This window comes from Amphiprion ocellaris, chromosome 13 (assembly GCF_022539595.1).
Source record: "Amphiprion ocellaris isolate individual 3 ecotype Okinawa chromosome 13, ASM2253959v1, whole genome shotgun sequence".
NCBI classification, from domain to species: Eukaryota; Metazoa; Chordata; class Actinopteri; family Pomacentridae; genus Amphiprion; species Amphiprion ocellaris.
This window is the reverse complement of record NC_072778.1, coordinates 18,845,990-18,867,949: the sequence shown is the minus strand read 5'-3', so window position 1 is coordinate 18,867,949 and position 21,960 is coordinate 18,845,990. Positions and strand designations below refer to the sequence as shown.

The following is a 21,960-nucleotide window of genomic DNA, read 5'->3' as shown; positions in this document are numbered from 1 at the left end:
TGAATACTGAGGACATAATTTAAGTCAAAATGTATCTTGGACTTTTCATTTCACCCTGACAAAATACTACACATATAACATTACCAGAATACTACATTTTATTTGTGCCCAAACGTTATTGTTGAAAGTGTGACAGCACAAATTTGAGCCTATTATTTTACAGTTGTATTTACTTGTTACTATCTTTATGTCCTGTGTTTACAGTACTAAATGCCCTCTGTGCTACAGGCTTAATCCACCCGTTTTTTGCTTGTTACTTTCTTTCTTTCTTTCTTTCTTTGTGCCCAGTTAGAAAACTAGTGAGAAGGCTGAGTATTTTTCCCTGGTTGTCCTCAGTGACAGTGTGTGAGTCAGGCAGTCTGCAGCAGCTGCAGTTGGCCGCCTGTGTGGCGCTGTCCACACTGGTGGTGCTGAAACCAGCTCTGCTGCTCTCCCCCTCCCTCTCGTTGTTCTCACACTGACTCTACATCTCCCTCTGTCGCCCACCTCTTTTAGGGAATATAACTAATCCAAATACTAGAGGTTTATTCTGTTTGTTTTTATACATTATTCTGTAGATGTTACATTAGATTACTTTGCTGATTGTTCAATGAATTTAGGCATTTTGAACTTCAACTAATTTATGGCAGCCATTTATGACATCAAAAGCCTTCATGGAGTGCTGAGTAATACCTGCTAATATGTCATTTAAATCTCTAACATCGGCAAAATATGTAGATAAATAATGCTCTATTTATATCTGCGATCTGTGTTTGCGTATGTGCGTGAAAGAGAGAGAGAGAGAGATGGAGAGAGAGCAGAGTGTGAACGCCTTCCTACTCCATCTGCGCTCCCCCCTCCCTGTTCGCTTGCTCTACAGACCTCCATACGGGTACTTTACATTGGCTGCTGTCAGATTTAGTTCACTGAGGCGTGCGGGAGGCTGCGGAGACGTCATGACGTCTGCAAGCTGCACTGGCTTTCTTTTGCCACAGGAAGGCAATGAAGAGCCTTGACTGCTACACAGGCATGTGCATGCAAGCAGGTACATACAGAGAAGAGGATAGATGGATCAACACAAATCAATAAATTATTAATCATGCACTGATTATTCATCGAGCTACTGAGACGACACTGTACTTACCCTCTTTTGCACAGATGTTATTAAGCTACTGATTATATTATTAGACTGTGCTTAATCTATATTTACAATAACTTTATTTGTATTCTACCAATGTACATTTTATGGATGATTTTAGATGTTAAAGAGGCTGTTTATTGAATAGTAGCTAAGGATATTTCATATGATACACTAATGATGAGTTTTCTGCGGCTCATACTTTTACGTCACCGTTCTGTAGTCCTTCACTGACGCCATGATTGGAGGAAATAGATATACTCAGACCACCAATGACAGCCAGAGCTGTACAAAGAGATCTACTCCGTCTCACCGAGAAGCATCAGCGTCGTAACCGTTGCAATGTTCTGCACAGGAGGGGAGGAATGCATATGCAGACACAAAGCATGAGTGTCTCTGATAGATCTGAGGACGCATTTACATTGGATTATAAACCTTCTCTAAATCAGTTAAGGAACAGGGACTGGAGTGAAAAGATATGGGATACATACGAGGAATAATGTGGAATAAACTGCCGACATGGCAGGTGTTTTTGTGGTGGCATCATTTCTTCCTATTGTGGAGTACAATAGACGGACAGACTCGCTACAGCATCCCGGAGGAGCTAAAACAGGGCTCTGTGGTAGGAAACCTAGCCAAAGATTTGGGTTTGGTTGTATCTGAACTGTATCGGCGTAAATTGCGGATCACATCGGACGCTGGTAAGCAGTATTTTAGTGTGGACTTAGGCAAGGGAGAACTGGTGGTGAAAGACAGGATAGATAGGGAGGAACTGTGTGCGCAAAGACCGTCGTGTTTGCTGCCTTTAGAGCTGGTTATAGATAACCCCCTGCAGCTGCATAGAGTTGAAATCGAAATACTGGACACAAACGATAATTCTCCTAGTTTCCTTAACAAAGAGAAAGTGGTGAAAATTGCGGAGCTGGTAAATCCTGGCGCCCGATTTCCTTTAGAAAGTGCCCAAGATCCTGATGTCGGCATAAATTCTATACGCTCTTATCTCATAAGCAAAAATGACCATTTCAAACTTACTGTTAAAAGCCACAAAGACGGAAGAAAAATCCCTGAACTGGTTCTTGAAAAACCGCTTGATAGAGAAAAACTGCCTGTGCACAACCTTATCCTCACAGCTGTAGACGGTGGAGATCCTGTGCGCTCAGGGACATCTGAAATTACAGTGGTAGTACTTGATATCAATGATAATGCACCCCAGTTTGAGAGACAGGTATATGAGGCTAATGTCAGTGAAAAAGCAACACCTGGAACTGAAGTACTGCATGTTAAAGCTACAGATGCAGATGAAGGACTAAATGGAGAAATTGAATATTTTTTTGCGGAGCAAACTACAGATCTGATTTTATCATTGTTTGATATTGAACCTTCTACTGGAAGCGTTGTCGTTAAAGGGATGTTAGACCATGAAACAAACACTTTACTTCGATTTGATATAACTGCAAAAGACAAAGGTAATCCGGAGATGGATGGACACTGTGGCGTCGAAATCAAAATAGTTGACATTAATGACAACACGCCTGAAATAATTGTTACGTCTTTAACAACACCTGTTCCAGAAGATTCTGCAATTGGAACAGTTATTGCATTAATAAGCGCAAAAGACCCAGATTCAGGTGACAATGGCAAGGTTACATTAAGCGTATCTCCCAAATCTCCTTTTAAGTTAAATCCATCTGTCTCAAACCATTACTCATTAGTGACGAATGGGCCACTTGACCGTGAAAAAAATGACCGCTATAGTGTGAAGATTAGCGCCACTGATTCAGGAAAGCCCCCACTAACGAGTGAAAAAATTATACTTGTTGAGCTGTTAGATGTAAATGACAACCCACCAGTCTTCTCCCAGCCCTCTTATGTGGTTTATGTGAAAGAAAATCACGCTCCTGGGAATATTTTGTGCTCAGTGTCTGCAATTGATCCTGATGCGGGTGACAACGCGAAGATCTCTTACTCTATTCTGGACTCTAAAGTGCAGGACGTTTCTGTCTCGTCTTATGTTTACATCAACTCAGATAACGGCAGCATCTACAGCATGCACTCGTTTGACTATGAGAAGCTGAAGGTGTTTCAGATTCAGGTTCAGGCAAAGGATCAGGGCTCTCCGTCTCTCAGCAGCAACGCCACAGTCCATGTTTTCATCCTGGACCAGAACGACAATGCCCCCGCTGTTATTTACCCCTCCTCCGCTGCCCTGGGCTCCCTCTCTCATCAGAGGATGCCCCGCTCGGCCAAAGCGGGTCACCTGGTTACCAAGGTGACGGCTGTGGACGCTGACTCGGGCCACAACGCGTGGATCTCGTACAAAGTGTCGGAGGCCACAGACGCGTCTCTGTTCACTGTCAATCTGTACACAGGGGAGGTGAGGACTAAACGCGCTGTGTCCGAGCAGGACGACTCCTCTCAGAGGCTGCTGATAGAGATCAAGGACGACGGGGAGCCGGTCCAGTCCGCCACCGTCACGGTGTCCATCCTGCTGGAGGACGGTCTCCATGAGCCCATCTTAGACCTGAGACACAAATCGATGGTGGAGCCGAGCAAGAAAACTGGGAGAATCACCCTTTATTTGATTCTGTCTCTGGCCTCGGTGTCCTTGCTGTCTCTAGTGACTTTTGTCATCTTGGCGGTGAAATGCATGAGGAGCAGCAGGAGCAGCGGTAGTTGCTGCATGAGACGCAGCGACTGTGATGATTACAAGAACCCGAACAGGAACCTGCAGATTCAGCTGAACACTGACGGGCCTATAAAGTACGTGGAGGTCCTGGGAGGAGACATGTTGTCTCAGAGTCAGTCGTTCAGGTCGTGTATGTCTCCGATGTCAGAGTACAGTGATTTCACTTTGATTAAGCCCAGCAGCACCACAGACTTTAAGGAGGTGATCAGTGTCCTGGATGCGTCTTTACCGGACAGCACCTGGACCTTTGAGAGCCAGCAGGTGAGCACAAAACAACCACTGTTTTAAATAAAGTAATTAATCACAGGACATAGTCTATCTATCGATCCATCTATCTATCTATCTATCTATCTATCTGTCTATCTGTCTATCTGTCTGTCTGTCTGTCTGTCTGTCTGTCTGTCTGTCTGTCTGTCTGTCTGTCTGTCTGTCTGTCTGTCTATCTACATATTTCTCTGTCTATTTCTCTGTCTGGAAGAATCATAATACCCAAGGCAGATCCCAGAACACAGTTAGATTCCCCCAAAAGCTCACATTTTCACAGCCATTTCTGAATACTTCAGCACCATGAAGGTGGACAGCGACTCAGTGAAAGATAATGCTACAGAAACTCCACGGTGCCAGTGTTTTCTCTGTCTTTTTGCTTTCTTTCTTGTTCAGCACCGTATTTTATCTTCCCATGGCTGGTCAATACTTACTTTGGTCTAAGTGAAGATGCAGAGAGACAATATGTGCTGCGACTTTAAAAGTGTGGATCAGTGTCTCTCTCATTGTATTATAGAGGTGGGTGCTGTGCGCCAATAGGATGCAGAACTGTACAAAGCAATCTAGTCCCTGCCCCCATTCAGCCTCGGTGCTGTAACACTGTGAATGCAACGTGCTAGAGGAAAGAGAGAGCAATGAGCTCCTATTTTACAATATGACGATTTTATATTACGGCTTACATCCAGGCTCAATAATTTCTGAAAACCGTTCTATGAGAATTTTACCTGCGATGATGGATTTCAGACTGTTTCAATGTAGTATGTCGATTGGAATTATTGTGTTATAGCGGACCAAGGATGACAAAGAGAAAAGGATATCGAGAATGGAGATGGCAGGCGCTTTGGTGGCATCATTTCTTTCTCTTGTGGAGTACAATAGACGGACAGACTCGTTACAGCATCACAGAGGAACTAAAACAGGGATCTGTGGTAGGAAATTTAGCCAAAGATCTCGGGTTGGGACTGTCTGAAATTTTTGACCGTAAACTGCGTGTCGCCTCTGAGGCTGGTGAGCAGTATTTCAGTGTGGATGCGGGGAAGGGCGAGCTGGTGGTGAATGACAGAATAGACAGAGAGGCTTTATGCGGACAAAGCGTCAACTGTGTGTTGCCACTGCAGGTGGTTATTGAAGACCCGTTGCAACTTTTTCGTGTTGAAGTCGAAATTCTAGATATTAATGACAATGCACCTAAATTTCCTTCAGTTGATATCACATTAGAGATTGCAGAATCGACAGTTATAGGAGTTCGATTTCCTCTAGAAAGCGCCATAGACCCAGATGTTGGCAGTAATTCACTTAAGTCTTACACTCTCAGTAAAGACGAATGTTTTAATATTAGAATAAAGGAAGTAGCTGGTGGAAGGAAAGTCCCTGAGTTAATTTTAGCGAAAGTTTTAGATCGAGAGAAAAATGCTATTCACAAGCTTCTTTTGACAGCTCTAGATGGAGGAAATCCAGTGAGATCAGGGACTGCCCAGATAACTATAGCAGTACTTGACAATAACGATAACGTTCCTGCTTTTGATAAAACGTTATATAAAGTATCTGTTAGTGAAAATGCTGCAGAAGGTGCGTTAGTAGTACAAACAAAGGCGACAGACTTGGACGATGGTCAGAACGGAGAGATTGAATATTTCTTTGGAGCGCACACGTCAGATGCTGTTCTGTCTATTTTTACTATTGATCATGTATCAGGAACGATATTCCTTAAAGGTAAATTAGATTTCGAAACGACTGGAAATTATGAAATAGACATAAGTGCAAAAGATAAAGGCAGTCCGAGAATGGAGGGGCATTGTACTGTGCATGTTGACGTTTTAGATGTGAACGATAATGCTCCAGAAATAATACTTACCTCTCATCCAAAGCCAGTGCGCGAAGACTCGCCTAATGGCACCGTAGTGGCTTTAATCAGTGCCAGAGACCTTGACTCCGGCGAAAACGGTAAAGTGACTTTACAGCTTCCTAAGCAATCTCGATTTGCTCTGAAACCCTCATTTTCCCGTAATTACGCACTGGTTACCAGTGGTGTTTTAGATCGAGAAAATATCTCTGAATATAATATTGAAATAACAGCCACGGATTCAGGCTCTCCTCCTCTGTCCAGTAAGAAAACTATACCTGTCAGCATCACTGATGTAAATGACAACCCTCCTATATTCACTCAGCCCTCCTATAATGTGTATTTAAAAGAGAACGGAGTACCAGGTTCTATACTGTTCTCAGTATCAGCCTCTGACCTGGATTTTGGAGAAAACGCTAAAATCTCTTACTCTATTCTGGACTCTAAAGTGCAGGACGTTTCTGTCTCGTCTTATGTTTACATCAACTCAGATAACGGCAGCATCTACAGCATGCACTCGTTTGACTATGAGAAGCTGAAGGTGTTTCAGATTCAGGTTCAGGCAAAGGATCAGGGCTCTCCGTCTCTCAGCAGCAACGCCACAGTCCATGTTTTCATCCTGGACCAGAACGACAATGCCCCCGCTGTTATTTACCCCTCCTCCGCTGCCCTGGGCTCCCTCTCTCATCAGAGGATGCCCCGCTCGGCCAAAGCGGGTCACCTGGTTACCAAGGTGACGGCTGTGGACGCTGACTCGGGCCACAACGCGTGGATCTCGTACAAAGTGTCGGAGGCCACAGACGCGTCTCTGTTCACTGTCAATCTGTACACAGGGGAGGTGAGGACTAAACGCGCTGTGTCCGAGCAGGACGACTCCTCTCAGAGGCTGCTGATAGAGATCAAGGACGACGGGGAGCCGGTCCAGTCCGCCACCGTCACGGTGTCCATCCTGCTGGAGGACGGTCTCCATGAGCCCATCTTAGACCTGAGACACAAATCGATGGTGGAGACGAGCAAGAAAACTGGGAGAATCACCCTGTATTTGATTCTGTCTCTGGCCTCGGTGTCCGTTCTGTCTCTGGTGACTTTTGTCATCTTGGCGGTGAAATGCATGAGGAGCAGCAGGAGCAGCGGTAGTTGCTGCATGAGACGCAGCGACTGTGATGATTACAAGAACCCGAACAGGAACCTGCAGATTCAGCTGAACACTGATGGACCTATAAAGTACGTGGAGGTCCTGGGAGGAGACATGTTGTCTCAGAGTCAGTCGTTCAGGTCATGTATGTCTCCGATGTCAGAGTACAGTGATTTCACTTTGATTAAGCCCAGCAGCACCACAGACTTTAAGGAGGTGATCAGTGTTCTGGATGCGTCTTTACCGGACAGCACCTGGACCTTTGAGAGCCAGCAGGTGAGCACAAAACAACCACTGTTTTAAATAAAGTAAATAATCACAGGACATAGTCTGTCTATCTATCTGTCTATCTATCTGTCTATCTATCTATCTGTCTGTCTGTCTGTCTATCTATCTATCTATCTATCTATCTATCTATCTGTCTATCTATCCATCTATACATCTATCTATCTATCTATCTATCTATCTATCTATCTATCTATCTATCTATCTATCTATCTATCTATCTATCTATCTATCTATCTATCTATCTATCTATCTATCTATCTATCTATCTATCTATCTATCTATCTATCTATCTATCTATCTATCTATCTATCTATCTATCTGTTTGCCTGTCCACCCATGTTAGTTTCTGTACAGTGTGTCCATGACGTTTCGCATTGTCTTCTGATTTTGATTTCAATCGAGGAAAATCCTAGAAATTAACAATAAAGGTCTTCAGAAACGAGAAAAATAGTTGTGTTAAACAAATGCGCGAAAATAATAGAACGCGACTACGTTTTAAAAAATCAGCACCACGAGAGTGGACAGTGAGTGTGATGTGCAGTTGAATTTTATTTATTAAATTCGTTGCATGTGCTGTAAGGTGGTTTTAATTTAATTTTTATGTTCTGTAATCACAAATTGTATCATATTATTCTAAAGTGAGTGATATTTATCCCTATCACCTTATATAAAACCTCAGACAACAATATCTGCTGCCACTTTAAGAATGTCGATCCGTTTCTCTCTCATTGGATGATGGAAATGGATGCTGCGCACCAATAGGATTCAGAACTGTACAAAGCAATCTAGTCCCTGCCCCCATGCAGACTCTGCGCTGTAACATTTAGACATGAGCTCGAGGAGAGAGAGCTATGAACTCCTGTATCTGCGATTTAAATGAATTTTAGCTTTTTGCCATGCTCAAATGCAGTCACATCTTTGGAGAGAGGACTATTTCCTACGATCATGGATTCCAACATTGTTATAAACACGATCTCGAAAGGAATTGATGTAATATAGCGGACCAAGGATGACAAAGAGAAAAGGATATCGAGACTGGAGATGGCAGGCGCTCTGGTGGCATCATTTCTTTCTCTTGTGGAGTACAATAGACGGACAGACTCGTTACAGCATCCCGGAGGAACTAAAACAGGGATCTGTGGTAGGAAATTTAGCCAAAGATCTCGGTTTGGGATTATCTGAAATTTTTGACCGTAAATTGCGTGTCGCCTCTGAGGCTGGTGAGCAGTATTTCAGTGTGGATGCGGGGAAGGGCGAGCTGGTGGTGAATGACAGAATAGACAGAGAGGCTTTATGCGGACAAAGCGCCAGCTGTGTTCTACCTCTGCAAGTAGTTGTTGAAAATCCTTTGCAGTCCCATCGGATTGAAGTGGAAATAAGAGATATAAATGACAATTCTCCCGGTTTTCTTACGCAGGAGATTAATCTTAAAATACCAGAATCGGTTGCGCTTGGTAAACGTTTTCCTTTGGAAAAGGCGGAGGACCCCGATGTCGGAAGTAATTCTTTAAAAACGTACTCACTAAGCAAAAATGATTATTTCTCTCTGAAATTTAAAGACAAAAAAAATGGTAATGCTGTTCCGGAATTGGTGTTAGAGAAAGCATTAGACCGGGAAAAGCATGCTGTCCATCACCTGCTGTTGACAGCACTGGATGGAGGAATCCCAGTCACATCGGGAACCTGTAAGATTACAGTTACTGTACTTGATATTAACGACAATTTTCCAGTATTCAGTGAAAATGAATACAAGGTTTCCTTAAAGGAGAACAGCACCAAAGGGACGTTTATAATCAAACTTACAGCCACTGACGCTGACGATGGTCTCAATGGAGAAGTTAAATATTCTTTTGCACCCCGAACTCAGGACTCTGTGTTGTCAATATTTGAAATCAATGATATAACCGGAGAAATTGTGTTAAAGGGATCATTAGATTACGAGACTAGTAAATCATATCTTATTGATATAACAGCTAAAGACAAAGGGGTTCCTGAAATGGAGGGTGATTGTCGTGTACAGTTGGATGTAGAGGACATAAATGATAATCCTCCAGAAATTGTGCTGACTTCAAAACCTAGTCCTGTACGTGAGGACGCACCAAGTGGAACAGTGGTGGCTTTGATCAGTGCACGAGACCTTGACTCCGGTGATAACGGTAAAGTAACGTTACATCTTCCCAAAAGTTCTCCTTTCACTCTGAAACCTTCGTTTTCTAATAATTACGAGCTCGTTACCAGCGGTACTTTAGACCGAGAGAGATTCTCAGAGTATAATGTTGAAATAACAGCCACTGATTCAGGCTCCCCTCGCCTTTCTAGTAGAAAAACTATACCTGTCAGCATCACTGATGTAAATGACAATCCTCCTATGTTTACTCAGCCCTCATATAATGTGTATTTGAAAGAGAACGGAGTACCAGGTTCTATACTGTACTCAGTATCAGCATCTGACCTGGATTTTGGTGAAAACGCTAAAATCTCTTATTCTATTCTGGACTCTAAAGTGCAGGACGTTTCTGTCTCGTCTTATGTTTACATCAACTCAGATAACGGCAGCATCTACAGCATGCACTCGTTTGACTATGAGAAGCTGAAGGTGTTTCAGATTCAGGTTCAGGCAAAGGATCAGGGCTCTCCGTCTCTCAGCAGCAACGCCACAGTCCATGTTTTCATCCTGGACCAGAACGACAATGCCCCCGCTGTTATTTACCCCTCCTCCGCTGCCCTGGGCTCCCTCTCTCATCAGAGGATGCCCCGCTCGGCCAAAGCGGGTCACCTGGTTACCAAGGTGACGGCTGTGGACGCTGACTCGGGCCACAACGCGTGGATCTCGTACAAAGTGTCGGAGGCCACAGACGCGTCTCTGTTCACTGTCAATCTGTACACAGGGGAGGTGAGGACTAAACGCGCTGTGTCCGAGCAGGACGACTCCTCTCAGAGGCTGCTGATAGAGATCAAGGACGACGGGGAGCCGGTCCAGTCCGCCACCGTCACGGTGTCCATCCTGCTGGAGGACGGTCTCCATGAGCCCATCTTAGACCTGAGACACAAATCGATGGTGGAGCCGAGCAAGAAAACTGGGAGAATCACCCTGTATTTGATTCTGTCTCTGGCCTCGGTGTCCGTTCTGTCTCTGGTGACTTTTGTCATCTTGGCGGTGAAATGCATGAGGAGCAGCAGGAGCAGCGGTAGTTGCTGCATGAGACGCAGCGACTGTGATGATTACAAGAACCCGAACAGGAACCTGCAGATTCAGCTGAACACTGATGGACCTATAAAGTACGTGGAGGTCCTGGGAGGAGACATGTTGTCTCAGAGTCAGTCGTTCAGGTCGTGTATGTCTCCGATGTCAGAGTACAGTGATTTCACTTTGATTAAGCCCAGCAGCACCACAGACTTTAAGGAGGTGATCAGTGTCCTGGATGCGTCTTTACCGGACAGCACCTGGACCTTTGAGAGCCAGCAGGTGAGCAGACAGTGACATAATTTTTTTTAATAACTCTCATAAGGTTCTCTTTTTTATCCCATGGAAAAATGAAAGCGTTTGAATTAACGTGATGCATGAAAGTTTTGTATTTAGTAATAATTTACGATGCTTTCATAACAGAACAATACGCCGTTCACTGACATATTTTGAGTCTTAGCATGTCTTTATTCACATGTGAACATTATTCCTAAAGTACACGCATATTTTTCAGGAACAGCTTGCTCAGCATCAAAATAAATGCAAATGAGAGTGAAGAGTAACTTATTGTGTACATGGAAGCCCATGTGTAGGATTCTGACATCTTTTAGAATGAGGACTGTCATACTGGATGCTGTTTCAGCGCATTTTCAGAGTTACATGGACTTAGTCAGCTGGTGTGGGGTCTATGACAGCGCCTGATATGCTACTGCACGACTGATTAAAACACCAAAAAATAGGCAAGTACAATACTTTTCAGGAAAGGCAAATGAGTCATATTTTGACCTTTTTAAATTTAATCTCCACATGTATTGAAGGTGCCATTTAATTTTACCTCTTACAGCTTAAATTTAAATTTTAGACCACTCAGAAAATTCGTGTTAGAAATCGCAGTTTCAATAAAATTACAAGAATTGCCATGATGACATCCATTAAAATAGAGAGGGAAAGTGTATGTCTTTATAGTAAAACTGTTTAATTTAAATGTAATTGCTCACTGGTAAGCACATCTTTGTGCCATTTCTTGTATTCCTGAAATGCACTGTTGACTGTGGCACAAGTCTGTCTGATCTTATTGGATGTATAGTAGCTGTTGTGCACCAATAGCACTGCGAGTTGTACAAAGAGATCTACTCCCTCCCCCATCCATCCTCACCACTGTAGCCAGTACACTGCTTGAGCCCGAGAAGAGAGGAGGGTTCCTGTAAACAGTCGGATTAAATAATATACCTTTAATTAACATCTCATGATGTATGAACATGGATATTTTTGGAGTGCAGCAAGTTCGTCAGTGATGGATTCTTACATTCATCGCTTAATTCTAAACGATATTTCGATGGGAAATAACGTTGCATTGTAACGGACCGGGGATGACAAAGAGAATGGGATACCGAGACTGGAGATGGCAGGCGCTGTGGTGGCATCATTTCTTTCTTCTGTGGAGTACAATAGACGGACAAACTCGTTACAGCATCCCGGAGGAGATGGAACGAGGCTCTCTAGTTGGAAATTTAGCCAAAGATTTGGGTTTGGGACTATCAGATATTTTTGACCGTAAGCTCCATGTCGCCTCTGAGGCTGGTGAGCAGTATTTCAGTGTGGATGCGGGGAAGGGCGAGCTGGTGGTGAATGACAGAATAGACAGAGAGGCTTTATGTGGACAAAGCGCCAGCTGTGTTCTACCCCTGCAGGTCGTTGTAGAGAATCCGCTGCAGTTACACCGGATAGAAGTGGAAATAAGAGACGTAAATGACAACGCTCCTAATTTTCTCAAAAGCGACCATGTAATAGAAATTGCTGAATCCACTGTTGTGGGTGTACGTTTTCCTTTAGAGATGGCAGAGGATCCCGATGTTGGAAATAACGGATTAAAGACATACACACTAAGCAAAGATGAATGCTTTAGTTTAAAAATAAAAGAAATTGAAAATGGAAGAAAAATACCTGAATTAGTGTTAAATAAATCATTGGATCGAGAGAAAAAAGCAATTCACAGTTTATTCCTTACTGCCATGGACGGGGGCAGTCCTGTAAAGACAGGGACTGCAAAAATAACAGTAAATGTCCTTGATATTAATGACAATGTCCCATTATTTGAAAATACGCTCTATAAAATTGCTGTTCAAGAAAACAGCTCAAACGGCTCCTTTGTAATTGCAACAAAAGCAACAGACATAGATGAGGGTCCAAACGGAGAAATTGAATACTCACTTGGTGTACACACACCTCCATCAGTGCTGGCATTATTTCATATAGACCCAGTAACTGGAGATATATATTTGAAACAGCAACTGGACCATGAAACTCAAACCTCATATCGAATAGACATTAGTGCAAAAGATAAAGGCTTCCCTAAAATGGAAGGTCACTGCAGTGTGCAGGTGGATGTTTTAGACGTAAATGATAACGCCCCAGAGATTGTTCTCACTTCGAAATCAACTTCTGTGCCTGAAGACTCTCGCAGTGGAACAGTGGTGGCATTACTCAGCGTTCGTGACCTCGATTCCGGTGAAAATGGAAAAGTGACACTAAAGCTTCCTAAAGGTTCTCCCTTTACGTTAAAGCCTTCTTTTTCTAATAATTACGCACTAGTTACCAGCAGTCCTTTAGACCGAGAGAGTTTCTCAGAGTATAATATTGAAATAACAGCCACTGATTCAGGCTCTCCTCCACTCTCTAGTAAGAAAACTATACCTGTCAGAATCACTGATGTAAATGACAACCCTCCTATGTTTACTCAGCCCTCATATAATGTTTATTTAAAAGAAAATGGAGTACCAGGTTCTATACTGTTCTCAGTATCAGCATCTGACCTGGATTTTGGTGAAAACGCTAAAATCTCTTATTCTATTCTGGACTCTAAAGTGCAGGACGTTTCTGTCTCGTCTTATGTTTACATCAACTCAGATAACGGCAGCATCTACAGCATGCACTCGTTTGACTATGAGAAGCTGAAGGTGTTTCAGATTCAGGTTCAGGCAAAGGATCAGGGCTCTCCGTCTCTCAGCAGCAACGCCACAGTCCATGTTTTCATCCTGGACCAGAACGACAATGCCCCCGCTGTTATTTACCCCTCCTCCGCTGCCCTGGGCTCCCTCTCTCATCAGAGGATGCCCCGCTCGGCCAAAGCGGGTCACCTGGTTACCAAGGTGACGGCTGTGGACGCTGACTCGGGCCACAACGCGTGGATCTCGTACAAAGTGTCGGAGGCCACAGACGCGTCTCTGTTCACTGTCAATCTGTACACAGGGGAGGTGAGGACTAAACGCGCTGTGTCCGAGCAGGACGACTCCTCTCAGAGGCTGCTGATAGAGATCAAGGACGACGGGGAGCCGGTCCAGTCCGCCACCGTCACGGTGTCCATCCTGCTGGAGGACGGTCTCCATGAGCCCATCTTAGACCTGAGACACAAATCGATGGTGGAGCTGAGCAAGAAAACTGGGAGAATCACCCTGTATTTGATTCTGTCTCTGGCCTCGGTGTCCGTGCTGTCTCTGGTGACTTTTGTCATCTTGGCGGTGAAATGCATGAGGAGCAGCAGGAGCAGCGGTAGTTGCTGCATGAGACGCAGCGACTGTGATGATTACAAGAACCCGAACAGGAACCTGCAGATTCAGCTGAACACTGATGGACCTATAAAGTACGTGGAGGTCCTGGGAGGAGACATGTTGTCTCAGAGTCAGTCGTTCAGGTCGTGTATGTCTCCGATGTCAGAGTACAGTGATTTCACTTTGATTAAGCCCAGCAGCACCACAGACTTTAAGGAGGTGATCAGTGTTCTGGATGCGTCTTTACCGGACAGCACCTGGACCTTTGAGAGCCAGCAGGTGAGCATATAAAGTTCATGTTCAAATTTCAGTACTAAATAACACACTGTAATGCTTGATTGCCGTGTTTTCATAGCAACAACAGATTACTGGGCTCCTCATCTTTGTTTTTATGAGCATAACGTGCATAAAAATATGCATTGAGTGTTGTGGTATTGTTTTTGTGTATACTGTGTACACAAGCTGTCACAGGTGCACTCAGACATATTAGATATTAAACAATACCTTCTCATTCCAAGTCGTGACTGCCAAAATGATTTTGGCAAAATAATCCAAACAAAATAAGCTGTGTGCATAGATATTACGAAGGTGGTAAAGGTTTTATTAATTTTAATCTGACGAAAAATACTATTTCACAGTTTTAGGACAACATTTAACGTTTCATACATGTCTTGTTTGAATGAATGGAGATTTTTACTTCGTCTTATTCATTTGGTGGATATTCTTTTTTGTGAATGCACATTTTATTTGAGGGTATGAAAGGCATAATGTTTCAGCAATGCAAATTTAAAACCAGAGCAATGACATAGGTCTCATACGTGTCTCACAAACGCAAACAATAGCACCTCTGAGCGGCTTCTCATACACTCTGCTGTGCCTTTAAAATCCCTGCTCAGTCCTTTTCCTATTGGATGTTAGTGATAGCAGCTGTGCTCCAATAGCATGCAGGACTGTACAAAGCGATCTACCCCCTCCCCCTGCAGCCTCAGCACCATAAACGTTAACAATGCAACGAGCTGGAGGACGGTGTGATGCGCTGATATCACCGAGCTGGAACCAAAACCGTTAATTTAGGCTCCAGACATGAACAAAAATGCTTCATGTATTTTTCTGGCTGTAGCTAATGCTCCGTGGAAGTGGATATTTACTTTGATTTTCGTGATGGATAACGCATTGTAACGGATAAAGGAATGACAAAGAGAATGGGATACCGAGACTGGAGGTGGCAGGCGCTTTGGTGGCATCATTTCTTTCTCTTGTGGATTACAATAGACGGACAGACTCGTTACAGCATCCCGGAGGAGCTTAAACAGGGATCTGTGGTAGGAAATTTAGCCAAAGATTTGGGTTTAGGACTATCAGATATTTTTGACCGAAAACTGCGTGTTGCCGCTGAGGCTGGTGAGCAGTATTTCAGTGTGGATGCGGGGAAGGGCGAGCTGGTGGTGAATGACAGAATAGACAGAGAGGCTTTATGCGGACAAAGCGCCAGCTGTGTGTTGCCTTTGCAGATAGTTCTCGAGCACCCTCTAAGTTTACATCGAATTGAGGTAGAAATAAAAGACATAAATGATCATTCTCCCATGTTTCATACAAAGGAATTGTCACTGAAAATTGCCGAATCGGCGGCAGTGGGAACTCGTTTTCTTTTGGAGAGCGCGGAGGATTTAGACGTTGGAGGTAATTCCGTAAAATCCTACACCTTGACTCGAAATGACTGTTTCACGCTGAAAATGAAGGAAGTTGAGGATGGTAAGGCAGTGCCTGAGTTAGTGTTAGAGAAACCTTTAGACAGAGAGAAGAAGGCAGTTCATCAGTTACTACTGAAAGCATTAGACGGGGGAAACCCAGTCATGTCTGGTACATCACAAATAACAATTACAGTGCTTGATAACAACGACAATTTCCCAGTATTTGACAAAAATGTATATAAAGTGTCCTTATTTGAGAACACTGCTAAAGATACTTCTGTAATCAAAATCACAGCTACTGATGCTGACGAGGGACCGAACGGAGAACTTGAATACTCTTTTGGTACTCGGACACCAGACTCCGTGTTATCGGTATTTGAAATTGACAAATTAACTGGAGAAATGCATTTGAAAGGAGACTTAGATTATGAAAGAGCTACGTCCTACAAAATCGAAATAACTGCAAAGGACAAGGGGGTGCCTGAAATGGAGAGTCACTGTCGTCTACAGATAGATGTTGTAGATGTTAATGACAACATTCCAGAAATTGTTCTCACCTCTGAACCGCAGGCGGTGAGCGAAGACGCACCAAGTGGCACAGTTGTGGCTTTGCTCAGTGCACGCGATACTGACTCCGCTAATAATAGCAAAGTGACACTGCGCCTACCCAGAGGCTCTCCTTTCACTTTAAAACCCTCGTTTTCAAACAATTATGCACTGGTTACCAGTGGTGCTTTAGACCGAGAGAGTTTCTCAGAGTATAATATTGAAATAACAGCGACAGACTCAGGCTCTCCTCCACTCTCTAGTCAGAAAATTATACCTGTCAGTATCACTGATGTAAATGACAACCCTCCTATATTCACTCAGCCCTCATATAATGTTTATTTGAAAGAGAACGGAGTACCAGGTTCTATACTTTACTCAGTATCAGCCTCTGACCTGGATTTTGGAGAAAACGCTAAAATCTCTTATTCTATTCTGGACTCTAAAGTGCAGGACGTTTCTGTCTCGTCTTATGTTTACATCAACTCAGATAACGGCAGCATCTACAGCATGCACTCGTTTGACTATGAGAAGCTGAAGGTGTTTCAGATTCAGGTTCAGGCAAAGGATCAGGGCTCTCCGTCTCTCAGCAGCAACGCCACTGTCCATGTTTTCATCCTGGACCAGAACGACAATGCCCCCGCTGTTATTTACCCCTCCTCCGCTGCCCTGGGCTCCCTCTCTCATCAGAGGATGCCCCGCTCGGCCAAAGCCGGTCACTTGGTTACCAAGGTGACGGCTGTGGACGCTGACTCGGGCCACAACGCGTGGATCTCCTACAAAGTGTCGGAGGCCACAGACGCGTCTCTGTTCACTGTCAGTCTGTACACAGGGGAGGTGAGGACTAAACGCGCTGTGTCCGAGCAGGACGACTCCTCTCAGAGGCTGCTGATAGAGATCAAGGACGACGGGGAGCCGGTCCAGTCCGCCACCGTCACGGTGTCCATCCTGCTGGAGGACGGTCTCCATGAGCCCATCTTAGACCTGAGACACAAATCGATGGTGGAGCCGAGCAAGAAAACTGGGAGAATCACCCTGTATTTGATTCTGTCTCTGGCCTCGGTGTCCGTGTTGTCTCTGGTGACTTTTGTCATCTTGGCGGTGAAATGCATGAGGAGCAGCAGGAGCAGCGGTAGTTGCTGCATGAGACGCAGCGACTGTGATGATTACAAGAACCCGAACAGGAACCTGCAGATTCAGCTGAACACTGATGGACCTATAAAGTACGTGGAGGTCCTGGGAGGAGACATGTTGTCTCAGAGTCAGTCGTTCAGGTCGTGTATGTCTCCGATGTCAGAGTACAGTGATTTCACTTTGATTAAGCCCAGCAGCACCACAGACTTTAAGGAGGTGATCAGTGTCCTGGATGCGTCTTTACCGGACAGCACCTGGACCTTTGAGAGCCAGCAGGTGAGCACAAAACAACAGTAGTCTTTTGTGTAGTTATGTCATGGTGTACAATTTTCGTGAGCTTGAAATGCTTAACATACCTCTGATAACATGGTTATTTCAACGGTATTTAAACACACAAATATATACTGGTTTTTGGTGTATTTTGCTTTTGCTGTGTTCACTCACAATATTGTTTGCATTCCAGCAGCATTTAATCTATGTAGTTTCTAATTGCAGTTGTGCATATTCTCGTCTTATATAACTGTTTCGTTTTATGGTCACTATCTCGTGAAAATCTGATTTTTCGGTGACATCAAATCACATTCCGTGTTTCCTTTGCTTACATGTTCTGTGTTTGCAAATTTGTTAATGAGTGATCACCCTGCCTAATATTAGTTTTCTGCTATAAAGCCAGGTTACTTTCTTTGCATTTTACTGTATTTTATGACATTGGAATGCCTCTTTTGCAGTTGTATGAATGGCACTTTGTTTCAGCACCACATAGTTGGACAGCGAACCTTGACTCTGCTCTGAGCAACTGTACAACATGTTTTTTGATTGAAATCACACATGAGAATGTTTGTTTGTGGTAAAGTTCAAATAACTACAATACAGACGGTAGGCTATTTGTATTTTTGTAAGCAGAGCTCATGCCATTTGCATCAATACTAACTCTAACGAGTGATTTCATTAATCCATCCTTTCTTTCACACACCGTTTAAAGCACTATAGCAGACAAATTCAAGCTCTGCTGTGCCTTTAAAAAACATTTCTCTCCTCCCTGCCTACTGGATAGCAGGGATGGATATTGTGCACCAATGAAATGTAGAGCTGTACAAAGAGATCTAGTCCCTCCCCCATGCAGCCACAGCACCCTGAGCACTTACACTGCAAGGAGCTGGATGAGAGGGAGTGATGCTCTTCTTGGATTTAAAGCAAAAGTATATATATTTTTTGCTTATGAGCTGATTTTGGATACTTACTTGGATTAAGTCGCTATGGCAATGGGTGGTAAACATTATCTTTTCGATTGCTTCACTGGGAAATAACTGTAAGCTCCGAATCAGGGATGACAAAGACAATAGGATACCGAGACTGGAGATGGCAGGCGCTTTGGTGGCATCATTTCTTTCTCTTGTGGATTACAATAGACGCACAGACTCGTTACAGCATCCCGGAGGAACTAAAACAGGGATCGGTGGTAGGAAATTTAGCCAAAGATTTGGGTTTGGCATTATCAGAGATTTTTGACCGTAAGCTGCGTGTCGCGCCTGAAGCTGGTAAGCAGTATTTCAGTGTGGATGCGGGGAAGGGCGAGCTGGTGGTGAATGACAGAATAGACAGAGAGGCTTTATGCGCACAAAGCACCAGCTGCGTTTTGACTCTGCAAGTGGTGATTGATAAACCCTTACAGTTGTATCGAGTAGAGGTGGAAATACAAGATATCAATGATAATTCTCCAAGATTCCCATCGCCAGAAATAATATTACAAATAGCAGAGTCTACAGCGGCAGGAGCACGCTTTCCTTTGGAGAGCGCACAAGATCTTGATGTAGGAGTGAATTCAGTGAGATCATATACTTTGAGTAAAGATGACTTTTTCAGTTTAAAAATTAAAGATGTGTCCGGTGGACGGAAAGTCCCAGAGTTAATTCTTTCTAAATCCCTCGACAGAGAAAAAAAGCCCACACATCAGCTCCAGCTGACAGCTATAGACGGTGGGAATCCAGTGAAATCTGGCATCTCTCAGATAACCGTAAATGTATTGGATAATAACGACAATTTTCCAGTATTTGAGAAAAATGTTTACAAAGTTTCGATAAGCGAAAATAGTGTACAAGGTGCGTCCATCATTAAACTGACAGCAAAGGATACAGATGAAGGTCTGAATGGAGAAGTAGAATATTCATTTGGACCGCACACACCAGATATCGTCCTATCTGTGTTTGATATTGATCCATTAACAGGAGAAATACGTTTGATCGGGAAATTAGATTTCGAAACAAATGCTAATTATGAAATAGACATTTGCGCAAGAGACAAGGGAACTCCGAGAATGGAAGGGCATTGCACAGTTCATATTGAAGTGTTAGATGTTAACGATAATGCTCCAAATATATTTCTGACCTCTCAACCAAACTCTGTGCCTGAAGACGCACCAAGTGGTACTGTGGTAGCTTTAATCAGTGCTCGAGACCTGGACTCCGGTCAAAATGGTAAAGTGACATTACAGCTCCCCAGGGGTTCTCCTTTTAACCTGAAACCCTCTTTTTCTGATAATTACGCACTAGTTACTGCCGGCGCGTTAGATAGAGAGACTTTCTCGGAGTATAATGTTGAGATAACAGCCACCGATTCAGGATCTCCTCCTCTGTCGACAAAGAAGACGATTCATGTCTCCATTACTGATGTGAATGATAACCCACCTGTATTCACTCAGCCTTCATATGCTGTTTATTTAAAAGAGAATGGAGTACCAGGTTCTATACTGTTCTCAGTATCAGCATCTGACCTGGATTTTGGTGACAACGCGAAGATCTCTTACTCTATTCTGGACTCTAAAGTGCAGGACGTTTCTGTCTCGTCTTATGTTTACATCAACTCAGATAACGGCAGCATCTACAGCATGCACTCGTTTGACTATGAGAAGCTGAAGGTGTTTCAGATTCAGGTTCAGGCAAAGGATCAGGGCTCTCCGTCTCTCAGCAGCAACGCCACAGTCCATGTTTTCATCCTGGACCAGAACGACAATGCCCCCGCTGTTATTTACCCCTCCTCCGCTGCCCTGGGCTCCCTCTCTCATCAGAGGATGCCCCGCTCGGCCAAAGCGGGTCACCTGGTTACCAAGGTGACGGCTGTGGACGCTGACTCGGGCCACAACGCGTGGATCTCGTACAAAGTGTCGGAGGCCACAGACGCGTCTCTGTTCACTGTCAATCTGTACACAGGTGAGGTGAGGACTAAACGCGCTGTGTCCGAGCAGGACGACTCCTCTCAGAGGCTGCTGATAGAGATCAAGGACGACGGGGAGCCGGTCCAGTCCGCCACCGTCACGGTGTCCATCCTGCTGGAGGACGGTCTCCATGAACCCATCTTAGACCTGAGACACAAATCGATGGTGGAGCCGAGCAAGAAAACTGGGAGAATCACTCTTTATTTGATTCTGTCTCTGGCCTCGGTGTCCGTGTTGTCTCTGGTGAGTTTTGTCATCTTGGCGGTGAAATGCATGAGGAGCAGCAGGAGCAGCGGTAGTTGCTGCATGAGACGCAGCGACTGTGATGATTACAAGAACCCGAACAGGAACCTGCAGATTCAGCTGAACACTGATGGACCTATAAAGTACGTGGAGGTCCTGGGAGGAGACATGTTGTCTCAGAGTCAGTCGTTCAGGTCGTGTATGTCTCCGATGTCAGAGTACAGTGATTTCACTTTGATTAAGCCCAGCAGCACCACAGACTTTAAGGAGGTGATCAGTGTCCTGGATGCGTCTTTACCGGACAGCACCTGGACCTTTGAGAGCCAGCAGGTGAGCACAAAATAACAGTAGTCTTCTGTGTATTGGTATGTGGTTGTATCCCATTTTTGTGAGGTTGAAATACTTAATTGACCTCTAGTATCATGGTATATATACGCTTTCATTCATTAGCTTAGACTTTTTCATAGGCTGAAAAAGGCATTGTGGAGGTGAAATATAACTGCAAACGTTTTACAATTAATTATTTCTATATTTTTATTCCGCTATTAATAAACAAATATTTGTAGTTTTGACATTAGTTACTAAAGTCAGTTACGATAGAAACAGCATTGTTTCTATCTTAATTGACTTTATTTTGATTTTACAAAATGTATGACAACAGATGTATTTTGAGTCGTTTAAAAATTAGAATATTTCTGTGAAAGTTTGTTCACATAATGAATGAACCCAATACCTTTCATGCTGAGGAGTTTTTCTGAAAACGTAATTAGACGGGTTATTATGATCACAATTCATTATTTTTAAAAAGCTTGCACTACACATTTTCAATTTCAACTAAATGTTGCTTTGGCATTATACAAAATAAAAGAAAGAAGGTGAATTTTGAAAATATATTTTTCCAGATTAAAGTTGTAATGTTTGAATTTATCCATAGTACTTTCAGGATTAGTTGCAACAATCAAATGAAGTGTGCAATATATTTATGATTTTTAAAAAATCATATAATTTTCATCAGCTGAATTCATATTTGACTTTCTGCAGGGACAACGAGCACAGAAAAAAGCTATAGG

General features: G+C 43.7%; 6 protein-coding genes across 48 annotated transcripts in view; all 6 read left to right on the top strand.

The window, feature by feature from the left end:
• Window positions 1–21,960, top strand: part of LOC111576782 (protocadherin gamma-C5-like) — a 353,923-nt gene that overhangs the window by 297,946 nt on the left and 34,017 nt on the right. The gene's annotated exons all lie outside the window — the stretch shown is intronic.
• Window positions 1,433–4,106, top strand: LOC111576752 (protocadherin gamma-C5-like). Its single transcript, XM_023282621.3, has one exon. The coding sequence runs from the start codon at window positions 1,596–1,598 to the stop codon at window positions 4,089–4,091; it is 2,496 nt and encodes an 831-aa protein (XP_023138389.2). The 5' UTR covers window positions 1,433–1,595; the 3' UTR covers window positions 4,092–4,106.
• On the top strand, window positions 4,639–7,363 carry LOC111576751 (protocadherin gamma-C5-like). Its single transcript, XM_023282620.3, has one exon. The coding sequence runs from the start codon at window positions 4,865–4,867 to the stop codon at window positions 7,346–7,348; it is 2,484 nt and encodes an 827-aa protein (XP_023138388.2). The 5' UTR covers window positions 4,639–4,864; the 3' UTR covers window positions 7,349–7,363.
• LOC111576750 (protocadherin gamma-C5-like) lies at window positions 11,715–14,371 on the top strand. The gene has a single exon (XM_055016532.1). The coding sequence runs from the start codon at window positions 11,888–11,890 to the stop codon at window positions 14,354–14,356; it is 2,469 nt and encodes an 822-aa protein (XP_054872507.1). The 5' UTR covers window positions 11,715–11,887; the 3' UTR covers window positions 14,357–14,371.
• LOC111576748 (protocadherin gamma-C5-like) lies at window positions 15,078–17,748 on the top strand. The gene has a single exon (XM_035953967.2). It carries the CDS (start codon window positions 15,256–15,258, stop codon window positions 17,731–17,733), a length of 2,478 nt encoding a protein of 825 aa, XP_035809860.2. The 5' UTR covers window positions 15,078–15,255; the 3' UTR covers window positions 17,734–17,748.
• Window positions 18,579–21,250, top strand: LOC129350337 (protocadherin gamma-C5-like). The gene has a single exon (XM_055016531.1). It carries the CDS (start codon window positions 18,764–18,766, stop codon window positions 21,233–21,235), a length of 2,472 nt encoding a protein of 823 aa, XP_054872506.1. The 5' UTR covers window positions 18,579–18,763; the 3' UTR covers window positions 21,236–21,250.

What these genes read in the sequence shown, in the direction of transcription:
- LOC129350337 (XM_055016531.1), top strand. Translation starts at nt 18,764, where the DNA reads ATGACAAAGACAATAGGATACCGAGACTGGAGATGGCAGGCGCTTTGG.
- LOC111576748 (XM_035953967.2), top strand. Translation starts at nt 15,256, where the DNA reads ATGACAAAGAGAATGGGATACCGAGACTGGAGGTGGCAGGCGCTTTGG.
- LOC111576751 (XM_023282620.3), top strand. Translation starts at nt 4,865, where the DNA reads ATGACAAAGAGAAAAGGATATCGAGAATGGAGATGGCAGGCGCTTTGG.
- LOC111576752 (XM_023282621.3), top strand. Translation starts at nt 1,596, where the DNA reads ATGGGATACATACGAGGAATAATGTGGAATAAACTGCCGACATGGCAG.
- LOC111576750 (XM_055016532.1), top strand. Translation starts at nt 11,888, where the DNA reads ATGACAAAGAGAATGGGATACCGAGACTGGAGATGGCAGGCGCTGTGG.